At 39.8% G+C, this 14,161-nt stretch overlaps 3 protein-coding genes across 8 annotated transcripts; all 3 read left to right on the top strand.

Moving 5' to 3' along the window:
• The first annotated feature begins 592 nt into the window (after window positions 1–592).
• LOC135626686 (CBL-interacting protein kinase 32-like) lies at window positions 593–7,074 on the top strand. 2 transcript variants are annotated; one of them, XM_065132197.1, is made up of 15 exons: window positions 593–1,014; window positions 1,737–1,967; window positions 2,294–2,356; window positions 3,142–3,213; window positions 3,405–3,512; window positions 3,604–3,684; window positions 4,209–4,262; window positions 4,352–4,477; window positions 4,567–4,656; window positions 4,961–5,083; window positions 5,229–5,336; window positions 5,596–5,709; window positions 5,792–5,848; window positions 5,922–5,996; window positions 6,690–7,074. In XM_065132197.1, the coding sequence occupies exons 2-15, from the start codon at window positions 1,797–1,799 to the stop codon at window positions 6,765–6,767; spliced, it is 1,320 nt and encodes a 439-aa protein (XP_064988269.1). In that variant the 5' UTR covers window positions 593–1,014; window positions 1,737–1,796; the 3' UTR covers window positions 6,768–7,074. The 2 variants fall into 2 exon arrangements, with proteins under 2 accessions (XP_064988269.1, XP_064988268.1); XM_065132196.1 differs by having other exon boundaries at window positions 595–947.
• A 423-nt stretch (window positions 7,075–7,497) lies between these two features.
• LOC135584356 (uncharacterized) lies at window positions 7,498–12,360 on the top strand. Of its 5 annotated transcripts, none has more exons than XM_065132192.1 (2): window positions 7,498–7,968; window positions 10,749–12,360. In XM_065132192.1, exons 1-2 carry the CDS (start codon window positions 7,952–7,954, stop codon window positions 12,211–12,213), a joined length of 1,482 nt encoding a protein of 493 aa, XP_064988264.1. In that variant the 5' UTR covers window positions 7,498–7,951; the 3' UTR covers window positions 12,214–12,360. The 5 variants fall into 5 exon arrangements, with proteins under 5 accessions (XP_064988264.1, XP_064988266.1, XP_064988265.1 ...); XM_065132194.1 differs by having other exon boundaries at window positions 10,625–12,360; XM_065132193.1 differs by having other exon boundaries at window positions 7,499–7,973; window positions 10,625–12,360.
• A 111-nt stretch (window positions 12,361–12,471) lies between these two features.
• On the top strand, window positions 12,472–13,772 carry LOC103971909 (NAD(P)H-quinone oxidoreductase subunit N, chloroplastic). The gene is made up of 4 exons (XM_009386065.3): window positions 12,472–12,907; window positions 13,083–13,199; window positions 13,278–13,363; window positions 13,456–13,772. Exons 1-4 carry the CDS (start codon window positions 12,581–12,583, stop codon window positions 13,538–13,540), a joined length of 615 nt encoding a protein of 204 aa, XP_009384340.1. The 5' UTR covers window positions 12,472–12,580; the 3' UTR covers window positions 13,541–13,772.
• The last annotated feature ends 389 nt before the right edge of the window (window positions 13,773–14,161 follow it).

The following is a 14,161-nucleotide window of genomic DNA, read 5'->3' as shown; positions in this document are numbered from 1 at the left end:
ATATATATATTGTTCATCTATTGCCGAATATAAATGGAATATACTGTCGTTCTCGTTTTGTCGGTCCGACGTCGACTTGTATTGCACTCTTCTCCACCCACAAATTTTGTAGCAGTCAAATTGTTTCAGGGCTGAATTGGATCCGCATGTCATGGTTTGGTGAAAGTGATTGGCAAATATGATCTGACTAATTGGCCCATCGATTTGCACATGAGGATAAAGCAAATATCTCCATACCACATCGAAAAATGACAAAAAGTAGCTACAAACAAAGCTGAGTAGGCTAACAATTGGAAGTTATCCGTTCGCGAGGAATTTGGAGACCATATCAGTGCAAGACTACCCCACTGCAAATAGGCTGTTTGATTGATTGAGAGAGAGACGAGTCACACAAGAGTCGGAGCTTATCTTATAATAGTCTATAGTGTCATTGTGCGCGGAGATGGCCAATCTCCGCTTGGAGATCCTACGATCGTCAGAGGAGCAGTTCGTTCATGTCTTAAATGAGATGAATACTACGCAAGCGCGGAGGAGAGACGCAAGCCATGTGATGCGGATGGTGGTGTTTTGGACGGGGATTTCTCTGCGTCATGGCGTTGACGGCCGGCAGTGAAAAATGGAGTGAAGGACATGCAAGCACGAAGTTTACAGTGGCCACGAGGAAGAAAGACGTTTGGCAGTTTGCGAGTGAAAAGGAAGCGGAGGCTTACTTGAGATTGGATGCCCACCACATCCTTGTCCTCCTCCTCGGCCACTGCTTCCGCTGATTACTGTTTCCATTGATGGCCACCTACTGTTTTTGTACCACATGCCGCCATCGGTTTCCTCCCTGTTCTACTTCTGCCTCATCATTTTGCCCTGAAGAGTTCCCAAAACGCATCACGCTGGCTGTGGTGGTGGTTGTGGAGTTTCTTTCCCCGGTTCTACATTTCTGGATAATCAAGGAGGTCTGTTCCCCTTCCCTTTTCTCGATCTGCCTCTGTTCGTGTTGGATGCCTATGGGAGTCATTTTAGGTAGTCATCCTTGATCTCAATTTTCTTCTCTCTTTGACACGGTTGGGTAGGGTTGATGTGGTTCTATCTGATAAGAGGAGGAAATCCTTTTTCTAATCATGTGTTGTTTTTTATTATTTTTATGGGGCTTTTGTTATTTTATGGCTGCTTAATCTGTTAATTATGCTTTTCAACTTGAAATGTCTTCTCTTTGTTCTGAAACTAAACTGGATTGTCTCCGTCCATCTTTTGTTTTTCTTTCTTTTTAGTCCTAGTTTCTCCTTTATGATAGATTTTTGTACTATAGTATTTTTTGGGGTTCTGTTATTTGCGGGCTATTTGATCTGTTGATTAGTTCTTGTTTTCTCATCTCTTGCTCTTGTTTTGATTTTAATCTGGTTTGTCCTTCTCCATCTTCTTTATCCTATTCCTTCTAGTTTTGGTTTCTCATTTACTGCAAGGAGAGTTGCTGGTCTATAGATGCATATCGATCTTCTGGTATGAAATTGAACTTACTGACATATCAATTGCTTTTATTAGGGCTCCTGTGGCATTCCAATCCTTGAGTAAAGCTTTCTATTAGACAAGCCTTTTGCTTCTCTGCTATTAGTAATTATTTTAAATGCATTTATTACCATGAGGACATTTCTAGAAGAAAGAAGAATATTTAGATTTCCACTTAGGGGCCCTTTTGATTTAGTGAGACATTTCCAGCATCTGACATTGATTTCAATTGACATCAGGTATTAACAGAGACTGGTGAAAGGATACCATATATCCTCAGAGCACCTTTAAAGTAAAGAATGAATACAACTAAGGTGAAGCGTCGAGTGGGCAAATATGAGCTAGGACGTACTATCGGGGAAGGAACCTTTGCAAAGGTTAAATTTGCAAGGAACATTGAGACTGGGGAACCTGTTGCCATTAAGATTCTTGACAAGGAGAAGGTGCTCAAGCACAAGCTAGTAGAACAGGTCTTTGCTGGATTCCTGCAAGAATTTATACTCTGAATGTTGCTTCTCTCATTTGTTACGTTTGCTTAATTTCTTTTTATATATGGCTCAGAATATTTTCATTATCCTAAATCAAATGCAGCTGCAATTTTTATTGAGGCATAGCAAGTCTTATTGGTTAATCTCTGTGTAGTTGAAACTTGAATCAATGTTATGTCTTTCTGATATTGAATATTTGTGTTTCTTGACACTCGTAGATTCTTCACTAAGTTCTCTGAGCTTTTGCAGACATGTTAAATCATTTATCGCATAAATCAACTTTTACTAATGCCAAATTTGTTATGCAGATCAAGCGGGAGATTGCCACTATGAAGTTAATAAAGCATCCCCATGTTGTTCGCATCTATGAGGTTGTCTTCAAATTCTTTTACATGAGATCCAAATTTTCTTCAGTACCAACACTGTTATGGTATCGTGTTATGTGAAAACAAAGTAGCTTATAACAAGTCCAACAAATTGATATGTTCACATATATTGCTATAGTTGAGAAAGTGCTTCAGTCAGAAATAACATTTTACTCAACTTATGTCATGAATAAACAGAGTAGCTTATAACAAGGCCAACTAAGTAATATGTTCACACATACTGTTATAGTTGAGAAAATAGCCACTGTCAGAGATAACTTGTTGATTATATTGGGGGTCTGGTTATTTTTCTCCTCCATTTCGTGGTTTTTTGATTCATTCACACCATTTCCTTCATCACATTAATTGACATCTCATTGAATTTTTTACAACCAAAAGTCAAAGGTCTATTAGGCTCAACCCCACATTTCCTTTCTCAAATACGAAAATTGCACCACAATAAAGAAGTAATTACTTTAAGAAGCCAATTTTCTATTTATGTATATTCGGGATCTTGTCACTGCATTCATTTTGTTTTCTTTCTTGATTCAGATTTATGATTGAGTTGATTCATCAAAAATTGTCCTTGTATATTTGTTCTATGGTATATATGTTTGCTATGGCACTGAAACTTTTTCTTCAAGTTTGGATATATATTATAGCTACGAGAAGCATGCACTAGATCTTAAATTTTGAAGAAAGTGTGGACTTGAACTTTCTGTTAACATCTGTTTTTTTAAATGATTTTAGTATTCACTTTTCTTAGCTAATAATTGCTTGTATAATTTCAGGTGATGGGTAGCAAAACAAAGATCTTCATTGTACTTGAATTTGTCACAGGGGGAGAGCTCCTAGACAAAATAGTAAGATGGAATTTTGATGCACATGTTTCTTCTAAGTAAAGGTTGAAATTTTTTAATAGAATAAAGTTTTCTCTAGAAAATATGACATGTATTATCATCTCCTACTGATTTGTATTTTTTCCAACCTAGTCTCTGTTTATGTTTGCCATCATTTTCTTCTCCACTAATATTTCTAAAATCGAATCATTAAGGTAAACCATGGCCGGATGAGGGAGGATGAAGCACGAAGATATTTCCAACAACTAATTAATGCTGTGGACTATTGCCATAGCAGGGGAGTTTACCACCGTGATCTGAAGGTATACTGTTTGATGCTGGATGTTCCTATGATGATGAACTGTTCATTGATTTCGACAGTACTGACTTCGCTTCCTCCATGCATTTTGATAGCCAGAAAACTTACTCCTTGATGCTTACGGGAACCTGAAAGTTTCTGATTTTGGCTTAAGTGCTCTATCTCGGCAAGTCAGGGTAATCCTTGTTGTTCAGATTGGAGATTATCAAAGTTTTTCACATGTTTATCCATAGTTCTTTTTTCTATTCCAAAGAAATGAAAGTGTATATTATATTTTGGAAATACATTCATATGTATCTTTGGAAACTTTTCACAAGGAAATATATAAGAAGATTATGTAAGTATGCAGACTTTTCAATGGCAACAATGTGTGTATGTATGGAGAATTGAACCGGTATACTGTAAAATACGATTGCTCCTGCTAATTCAAAATCAAATATGGTTTTTGAAAAATGAAGGTTGACTCCATTGTAAACTCCACAATAGTTAAACAAAAACCAAGAGATAAATTGTTTTAAAGGTCTCTTATTTGTGTACTTAGTAGATACATTAATGAGCAGTTTTACTGAATTTAACTACATTATGTTTACAACCTATAAGATTTCGATACTAGTTGTTTGTAGGTTCATTTATCCTATGGCTAATTGTTAGTCCTCAAGATTGATATCTGAACTTCAAATCTCAATGATATTTTTTCCAGGATGATGGCTTGCTTCATACTGCCTGTGGTACTCCAAATTATGTTGCTCCAGAGGTGCAGATGACTATCCTATGGCTGCAATGCTTGACACTACTTCTGAGGTTAAAAACTGTATTTGACTAAGATAGATTTCTTCTCATTAGGTTCTCAATGATAGAGGTTATGATGGAGCAACTGCAGATTTATGGTCATGTGGAGTCATCCTATTTGTACTGTTAGCAGGATACTTGCCTTTTGAGGATTCTAATCTTATGACCTTGTACAACAAAGTGAGCATTACACTGTACATAGGATTTCTGCATCACACTGCATTTCTACATGTGTTTGCGGAAATTGAGAATACTTCTTTTACATGCAGATTTCAGCTGCTGAGTTTACATGCCCATCTTGGCTTTCTTTTGATGCCATGAAATTATTGTCCAGAATACTGGATCCAAATCCAGTGACAGTAAGTACTCTTTGGCAACTTAAAATGAGAATGTGATGCAGTATAAAATGGCTTGTCATTTAATAAGCATATAAACGTAAGAAGTTAGATATGACCGATTACCGTGGATTCTCATTCGAATTCACCAAATTATGGACACATCCATACTAGGTTTTATCTATTTATTTGGTTATCTTAACTATGTTGTGTTTTTAACCTGAATTTGTTCTTAACAGAACAAATGTCTTTGCTTTGTTAAGCTGGACAAGAGTGCTTCATTTGCCTAAGCATTATAGCTGACCAGCTTCTTATGAAATAATGGCAGCGTATAACTATTCCAGAGATATTGAAGGATGACTGGTTCAAGAAAGGCTACAAGCCCCCTGTGTTTGAGGAAAAATATGATGCAAATTTGGATGATGTGGATGCCGTTTTCAAAGACTCAGAAGTGAGTCGAAGATGATCTTCACTGACTTGTTCTAAAAATCTTATTATTACTTTCGTCAAAGCCTACTAAAATATTTTCTTTTATAAGTCATCTGTGACATTTATGACTTATGGTCGTATAAAGAAAATGTGCATTTCTATTACAGGAACATCATGTGAAGGAGAAGGAAGAACAACCAACATCAATGAATGCCTTTGAACTGATATCGATGTCAAAGGGCCTTGATCTTGGCAATTTGTTTGACGTAGAACAGGTTCAGATGTTTGACTTTATTTCATTTGTGTTGCATAACTTGCATTCAAGCAAGATGAAGATTCCACTCTGGATCTCCATCAAACAATTGATACTGTGACATGTTCTGGTGCTATGCAGCTTAGTTGTCAAGCTCTTTTTCTCTTTATTGTCTAACAGCATATCAAGAATACCTGTATTCTGATTCTTCCCTGGGGATAGTTGCTCAAACTTGGTAGTGGCGATGTTTTTGATTCATTTGCACTTCCTTTTTGTTACAGGAATTCAAAAGGGAAACAAGATTTACAGCAACATGTCCAGCCAATGAAATTATCAGCAAGATTGAAGAAGCTGCAAAACCACTTGGATTTGATGTTCAGAAAAAGAATTACAAGGTGTCATGTCCATTTCATATGAAGTATCTCTTAACAAATACCACTTTGCAGTACTTCATTGTCTACCCTTTTTGCCATTCAGATGAAGCTGGAAAACATAAAAGCTGGGAGGAAAGGGAATCTCAAAGTCGCAACTGAGGTACTGTGAAAGGTGCAGAACTTATGTTGAGGGATTAATCCTTTTTGCTGATGCTTCTTCCATCAATTCTCAGATTTTTCAAGTGGCACCCTCTCTTCATATGGTAGAGGTGCGAAAAGCAAAAGGAGACACTTTGGAATTCCATAAGGTACTAAAACAAACTTGAACTAACTATTTGATGGGCCATGCAACCATTAGGTATTACTCGAGTCTTCTAGATGACAAAAGAATCTTTATGTTCATCCCAGCTTGACTTTTGCACTTAATGCTAATGAGTTGAACATACTGATGCTACAGCATCATTACATACTATCTTAGCTCAATTATTGCTTCCTCTTTATGTTCACTACCAGCCTGTCCCTTGAAAAGCAAATCCATGCACTTGTCTATAATGGTGCAATTATCTTCTCACTTTTTTTAAAGCAATTCTTCAAGGAAGCGTAAATCTTCATCCTTCTTCAACATTATGTCTTCATATCCTGTATTTTGTATGGGTCTTTACATTTCTCATTAGAGCATATAAAATTGTGTGATACGACATTTCACTCACTAGACGGCGAAGATATTTAGGTAAGATAATTAGAAAACAAGTTTTCTCATTTGGGGATGAAAAGAAGCCCACTGATGAGAGTATTATGAGTTCTAAACAAAACCAAGTTTTCTTCACTATTATGAGTTGGAAACAGCATGAAACTTATCCAGCCCAAAAGTTACTTCTCCCCTGATCCTGAGGCTGAATATACTAAAAAGTTCAGGCAACTGTTGCCAAAATCTGAATTGAGCAATTTTATGTTGTTCTTTTGAGCAGTTTTGCTGATCCTAATCATTTTTCTATCTGCAGTTCTATAAGAATCTCTCTAACAGCCTCAAGGAAGTTGTTTGGACATCCGAGGAGGAAGCGCAAGACCAAGCTGCTTAGAAACAGAAACTGCATTAAAACACCAGTATATTCTGTTCACCGCCCTTCTCTCTCTCTCTCTCTCTCTCTCTCTCTCTCTCTCTTCAGGTGGTTTACAACCTAATCCTGAATGTTAGCATGTTTTCCCTCTGTAATTCTTTCATTGCCTTAAGTCTACTGTGATTGTCAATGTTGAGGATGGACTCCATTTCTTCATTTCTTTGGAAGGTGTGTTGTCCTGCTTATTGTCAGAGGAAAGCAAGGACTTCTGCTGTTGGTATTGTACTCTATATATCTCATATAAAAACCAAAGCACTTCTTTCTACAACCATTTCGAGAAGCATAGATTAAACTGAGTTGAATTTATTTCAGTGATAATGAGGTGATGAACTGATGTACAATTGCATTTTTGGTCTGCAAAGGCCATGCGTGAGAGATCATGTGTACCACAGGCACGTTTGTTCTTCCGAAGAAGTTATAAGTTAATATATGGGAGCCAATGTTTCGACAATGCTCACTGATCTGAAGAACTGTGAAGATTGAGGTCACCACCTGTTTGAACTCGAACTATAAATCTACTCGCAGATGGTTTCTCCATCGAGAAACTTCCTTCCTTTGAGCTCCTTCTCCAGTATCTCCAGTTTCTCAATTGCTGATGCGTAAGCTTCCGGCGATAAGAACACGCCAAATCGGAGGCGACTCTTTCTAAGACCACTTGAACGCAGAAGAAGAAATCAAAGCAGGAAGACGACGACCCTTATCTTCTCCAGATTGGTTCCAGGTCAGGCGACCCTTTCCGGTCCTGTATGCGTTGGGTTCGCCTGACGTCGAACCAAAGCGGTTCGATTGAGTTCAGGTTGCCTGTGCTCTAGATCTGGTTTGAGGTAATACTTGGTCGAAGTTACGCGGCCGACTCCGTGACAGAACCGCGAAGGGGCACTTCGACCGGACCGGACCGGTTTCCTCCGAAGTCTTCTCTCACACGCACTCTCTTCGTTCTTTGAAATCCCCCTGACCTCCTTGCGATTTCTTCCGATCGGGTTCCCGCTTGCCGACCCAAATCGCGGATCTTCTCCATCAAGAGCCCGAGAATTCCTCTTCGGATCTTCTAATTTGAACTTCTATTCTGGTCCAATCGGTCCGTTCCTCTTTCTTGGGATTTCGTCGGCTTGGTCAACATTCTTGCCCTCTCCCTGGGCGATCTTATGGTGGCAAAACTGCGGTAAGGTAAGCGCTTGCAGTTTGATGCTCGTTTGTGATTCTGTTGTGATAGTTCATCTTGTTTATCGCGTAGTATGACGTTTAATGTATCATTTGGCTTTTGAGGTTCGACTTCCTCGATCTCGTTGATCCTGAATATATTGGTTGTTGTTTTGTTGTTATTTCCTAATATAATAAATTCAAGGGCATATTTTGATCGGAGTCATTATCTTAATTTTGTTGGACATATTGTCTGCTAGGGTTAGAAGTTTTCAAACTCGGCGATCTTTGTCAGCCCTAGTTTTGAGCGCAAAAGGGGAAAGAAAATAAAGGGATGATAGAACTACGTTGCGGGAATTTTTGGAGAAATTATATAGGTTTTTGGGGGTGGGGCATTGGAGAAATTATGTTTCACTAGGGGAAAGAAAATAAAGGGATGATAGAACTACTCATTGTAGCATATGTCTGCAATCACTTCATCTTGAGCAATCTTTCTAGCACAAATTAGAAAAGTATTGAGTTTTACTTTTATGGTTTCATAATGTATGTTTTTAATGGTAAATTAAAGTTAACATTCCCACACGTGGTGGAATTGTCTCTGTGATACATATTTCCAAGCTGACTGATATTAGACGATTTGGATTTCACACCGCATGACAGTCTTCAGATGGGCTTCCTGATGATTCAAAATTTTAAAATAAGATGCAAATTTATGATGTATTTTTTGGTTATGTATATCCACACATCTTGCTAGAGATAATTGTGATGCTTCTGTTGCAATCTTAGCTTTAGCAGTGTCATGGGACCTATGTTGGAGACTGAAGGTCCCATAAGAAAATTAATGGTTGGTTCTTGCAATGCATAAAACATGCATTCCCAAGTTTTAACTCATTTTGCTGAATTTGAAGTTATAGAACTTTTGCATTGTCATGTTAGTAGAAATGTTATGTAAATGAAGTCAATGATTGCTTCTCATATAGGCTTGTAAACATTTATTTTATAGTTGATATTCTATAAAAATAAGAATTGTCTGTCATGCCCCGTTGTCATGATGGATTAAGAAATGAGAAGCTTGACCATGCACTTGCATCCCTGCGATATTCAGGAAAGGGAGATTGTGCTTCTGTCATGGAGTTTTTATTTGTTATGCCCAACTCACAGCATTATGATCTGATTCAATCCTTTCTTTGTCTGATTGCAAATTTTTATATTGAGAAAAAACAACTCCAGTCTAATGCATTAAAAAATAATTAGCACTTAATACTGTATGCTTCAGAACTCTTACTTCATGACCATAAATTAGAATCAAAACTAGAAGTTGGCTAGCTTTCTAATCAATTGTTCAATGCTGATAGTTGAAAATGTATTAATAATCATGCGGCTTTCCTCGACCATTATCTTTTTATTATTGATGGATATAAGTAGAGCATTCAAGACTTTGTGGGTCAAAGACAACTATTGCAGAAGATGGTTCCCTTGACCACGATGGAGAGAAACTCTCATCATTAAGCTAAATCACGAGGTGTATGTCTAATAATGTTATATTTCTACTTTGCTGAGTTCTCGACTTTAAAGTATTTGAACACATGGGAGTGTCGAACCTATTTTATTGTACTGTTGCAGCCTTGATTCACATCTGTGAACTTTATATCTAAATCTTCTTGTTGAAGATAAGTTGAATAGGTAACTATAGTGTTTCATAAAGCCACCAAATGTTAATCTTATATGTTTCTGTTTTCATTTAAATAAGATTAGCTCAACTTTTGCATTTTTCTATTTATTATCTGCTGCCATAAGTTGTGAAGCATGTGACTCTATGCTCTTCTTTTTTCCTTTTCTCTTAGTTAACCGTGTGGTATGTGGGTTAGGTTGGAACCTAGTGTGCATATTGGTGAATCTCCAAACATATATGGTGTCAATGGCAGGTGGACCATAGTACCTAGGGACTATAGATCATCTGTGGATGCCTGGATTATTAGTCCCATATCTGGCACACCCAGTGACTTTGATTAGTATTTGAATTGCTACCTGCTCTCCAAAGCATCTCTAGGTACTCCTTGGGGCTTGATGAACGTGGTTGTCAGGTTCAGGTCATGACACATTTTTCTTCAAAGTTTGTTTTCTTGATCTTGTAAAGATATCATTCTCTTCATAACTTTTAAAAGGAGAAAATTAGAGTGGTCTCCTTGGGGCTTGATGAACGTGGTTGTCAGGTTCAGGTCATGACACATTTTTCTTCAAAGTTTGTTTTCTTGATCTTGTAAAGATAACATTCTCTTCATAACTTTTAAAAGGAGAAAATTAGAGTGGTCAACCTGCTAGTGCAGTAGGTTTTGGCAACTTATTTTTCAGTCAGTTTTTGTCAATTACACAAATGGGGGTTTATGAATATTCAAGCGATTTATGGTTGTTCGACAATTCATTTTGTTTAACAGAACTTTGTATTTATAACTCCGATGGTACTTTAGGTCCGTGTAAGAAGTTTCTTATAGTTAACAATAGAAACCCAAGTTTCCCTTCTTATATACTGCCTGCTTGACAAGTTTTGTTAGTGCTTGATCCTTCAGCTTACTTTCTACAAATGTAGAATCACTTGCATCAAAAAATCATTTGATTTGGCTTGGCCATATTGTCTTCTTATTCGTTTGTATTGACTTTTATCAAATGTCATATATCAGTCCAGAATCTCCAGATGGATAGAGAATCCCATCATTATTCTCTTCAGTCGTCTGATCATTTACCACAAGATAACAGTTCATTTCATCATTCCAACCAACCAAGTGTACAATGCTTATTATGCAGAAGAGTTTTCTCTTTGGAGGCAGAGCTGAATGATGGTTTTGAAGCAATACACATTTGTAGGGAGTGCAAAATCATGGTTCTTGATGATAACCATACAAATTTAAATGTTAGAGATATCCGTCGAATAAGGAGACAAAGGAGAGATTGGTTCAGGAGCTCAGAGCCAATTGAGGATTTATTCTCTCATAGATTTTCCCGACTGATTAATTTGGCTAACCATAATAATGAAACACAATCTGGAGGTGATACTCCTGTTACTGTTCGGCGGCATGCCAGCTATTATGCATCCCGGAGCAGGTCCTGGAGACGGCAAAGTGCATTATCTGATAATGACAGTGATGCTCTTGATCAATCGGAATCCGCGCTCGGTGAAACCGACTCAAATGTTAGTTTTGGTGGTTATGGAGGAGACTCAGATGCCTCCCTGGACAGACATAGCTTGATTGACAGACAAGTGTTGTTGCAACATGAGAATGAGAGCTATGTATCCACCGACACAGATATTGACCCGATGCATGCAGGACTTGATCAGTGGAACTCAGATGGGGAAGATGATGAAGATGGAGAGTGGGTAGAGGCCTCTTGGGTTGAATTAAGTATGTTTGCGGACCCACAACAGCAGTTCCAGGATGCTAATGGTAGTCCAAGTAGTAATGGTATGGGAAGAGCTCAAGATGGTGCCTGGTTTCAGTTGAGGATAGGAGAAACTCCAGCAGAGTATTCTGATGTTTTTGCTGACTTTGAGGAATCAGACATTAGACCAACTTATGTTGGGAATCCAGGAGATTATGTTGATGCAAGGGGATTCGAGGAGCTGCTTGAGCAGCTTGCAGAGACTGACAGCTCAAGAAGGGGGGCACCTCCTGCAGCAGCATCCTTCGTGAGGACTCTCCCATCCGTAGTTGTTTCAAAAGACCATCAAAGAAAGGGTACCCAGATTTGTGCAGTCTGCAAGGACCCATTACTTGTTGATACCGAAGCAAAGCGGCTTCCCTGTCGGCACCTTTATCATCCTTCCTGCATCTTGCCATGGTTGAATGTAAGGAACTCATGCCCGGTTTGCAGATACGAGCTCCCCACTGATGATCCAGAGTACGAAGAGGCAAAAAGGAACCTGAACCAAACCGAAAGGCATGTGTCTCAGCCCACAGACACGGCTGTGGAGACCTATGATACATCTTCTGAATTGGAGACCGAAGAAGCTTCTGATATCGGTATTGCAAATGCTGAGCATCGCAGTTTAGATCACGCGGCGAATAGAAGTGGAGAGGGCAGCAGAGGTGGATGGCTATTCCTCGCTGCCGCCCCAATTGTCAGTATTGTTGGTATTGTTCTCATTTTCTGGTTAAGAAAACCATCCGGTGATGTGAGAATTCAGGGCGGCGCCAGGGAACAGCATCTGCACAGATCTCAGAGCAACTCATCTCCAGCGGACAGAAACAGGAGATGGTGGTCTATCTTTTAGCTGCACTTCCTTCTGCATGTTCTGACTCTTGTTTATAATGGTTGTTTTCCTTGATCTAGCTGTGTGTGTTTTACCAATAATTTTCTGACTACTTTGTTTCAGTGTAATCAAATTATGTTGAGATGATGAGATGAGCTGAGAATGCTATCTCCTATCAGTGTCATGCCTTTATAGGTCATTTGCCACGGAGGAAGTGGCCCGCGCCTTATCCCCTTCCCGCCACAAACCGCACCACTGGAATCCCAAGCCACAAAGAATTACTGCGTTATCTTAAAATAAAAATGAAGCAAACGCACTACACAACGACAGCAAAACTAGCCCTTTACGGTCGGCTGGAGAGGCAGAGCACGTCCTCGTCGGAAGGGGGATGTCGTCGTCCGCCACCGCGTTCCACCTGACGGCGCCACTCACATCGGCCACAGGCGGCAGGCGAAGCCGAAGGGCGGCGGTGGGAGGCGTGAGGTGTGGACTTGCGGACCTGATCGGGGGCGACCTGGTCCGCCCCGACCTGGGCCGGTGGCTGCAAGACGTTGAGAAGCACAAGGCCCTGGCCGTGTACTCGCCGCACGAGGGCGGGTACGAGGGCCGCTACCTCAACCGCCTCCGCTACCAGGGCTACCGCTTCCTCGACCTCACCGCGCGCGGCCTCGGCGATCCCGAGTCCACCCTCACCAAGATCCACCCCGTTTGCCCCGTCCGTCCCTTCTTCTTCTTCTTCTTCTTCTTCTTCTTCTTCTTCTTCTTCTTCTTCTTCTGCTTCTTTGTTGACTACCGAGCATTACACGTGGTCACTGAAGGATCCGGAGTCATTCTAAATCGAATCTACGATAGATTTACAAGCTAATGATGCGAGCTAGCTTTGAGTGCAGCCTCATCTGGGGAAGCAACCCATAGCAAGATGGTACTTCCCACCTGAAGTGGACTACAGGCTCTCCTTATTGCCTCCTGATGCCAAAGGCCTTGTTCTCTGGGTCATAGAAGCCAAGGTTAACCCTTCTTCAAGTATCAGATACGTCACCACCTTAAGCAATTTAACATGCATCTTATTTCGTGGTTCTCCATAGGTTCTCTCCAAGGCCGAACTGCAATTCCTTGCATTGCTTCCTACCCTTCGTCCTAAAGTGAAGGTCATTGCAGAATGTGGAAACTGGTACAAGATGCTTCATTTAGTTACTAATCCTCGGAGCTTGCTCGAGTAGTTCTTTGTTGTTCCCTCGACTTCATATTACTTGCTGAGTGCAGGAGAAAGTTCGTGTGGAGGCCACTTAGAGAAATAGCAGGCCTTCCATCTGCTGAAGGATCAACAGCGAGTGTGCAGCCAGAATGAGGAGGTCACTGCAACTAGTAGAAACAATGTCTCCGATATCCATAGCCTCTACAAAGTTCAGACTAATGGACGTTTTCTTTGGTTTCTAAGCATTTCTAGATATTGTGTATCGTGTTCTACGGAGTTGATAGGACAAAGATCTCAATTCTCCCAAATGAGATTGTAATTGTAATTAGAATATGCTTTTGACCCAAATTACAATTGTTAAAAGCTGCGTTGACTGTGCCACCCATTTCGTTGACTTAATATTCCCTCTCGAGATTTCTGTGGACCTATGTGGTCTCTCACAAAGATGACAGGTAGATGTGAAGCTCAACTATGAGCCTGACATCTAAGAGTTTTAAGAGGGACGAAGGATGAGACTGTTTTAGACGTAGCTTAACATGCAAGTTTCTCTCTACTCTCCCTCTCCCTCCATGATGGTTTCAGCACGAGACGAGGAAGACAATGCATTTATCATAAACAATGGATTTCATATATGTATCCATGTATGACATAATCGGATTCCTTTGACGTACAGTGCCACATTACTTTGGTTTAGTTACTATTCATCAGTGGGCTGTAATTAATACTCGAGTTGTGTGTTTTCTCAAGACGGATGGAAGTTGGAAGGAGAATGGG

The sequence above is a fragment of the Musa acuminata genome, chromosome BXJ2-11 (genome assembly GCF_036884655.1).
Source record: "Musa acuminata AAA Group cultivar baxijiao chromosome BXJ2-11, Cavendish_Baxijiao_AAA, whole genome shotgun sequence".
Lineage (NCBI taxonomy): Eukaryota > Viridiplantae > Streptophyta > Magnoliopsida > Zingiberales > Musaceae > Musa > Musa acuminata.
This window is presented reverse-complemented; position numbering and strand designations above follow the sequence as displayed.

What these genes read in the sequence shown, in the direction of transcription:
- LOC135626686 (XM_065132197.1), top strand. Translation starts at nt 1,797, where the DNA reads ATGAATACAACTAAGGTGAAGCGTCGAGTGGGCAAATATGAGCTAGGA. An exon ending in ATGTTGTTCGCATCTATGAG is followed by an intron (nt 2,357 to 3,141) that starts GTTGTCTTCAAA and finishes GTATAATTTCAG; the next exon opens with GTGATGGGTAGCAAAACAAA. An exon ending in CCGTTTTCAAAGACTCAGAA is followed by an intron (nt 5,084 to 5,228) that starts GTGAGTCGAAGA and finishes TTTCTATTACAG; the next exon opens with GAACATCATGTGAAGGAGAA.
- LOC135584356 (XM_065132194.1), top strand. Translation starts at nt 10,639, where the DNA reads ATGGATAGAGAATCCCATCATTATTCTCTTCAGTCGTCTGATCATTTA.
- LOC103971909 (XM_009386065.3), top strand. Translation starts at nt 12,581, where the DNA reads ATGTCGTCGTCCGCCACCGCGTTCCACCTGACGGCGCCACTCACATCG. An exon ending in AGATCCACCCCGTTTGCCCC is followed by an intron (nt 12,908 to 13,082) that starts GTCCGTCCCTTC and finishes CTTTGAGTGCAG; the next exon opens with CCTCATCTGGGGAAGCAACC. An exon ending in TCTGGGTCATAGAAGCCAAG is followed by an intron (nt 13,200 to 13,277) that starts GTTAACCCTTCT and finishes GGTTCTCCATAG; the next exon opens with GTTCTCTCCAAGGCCGAACT.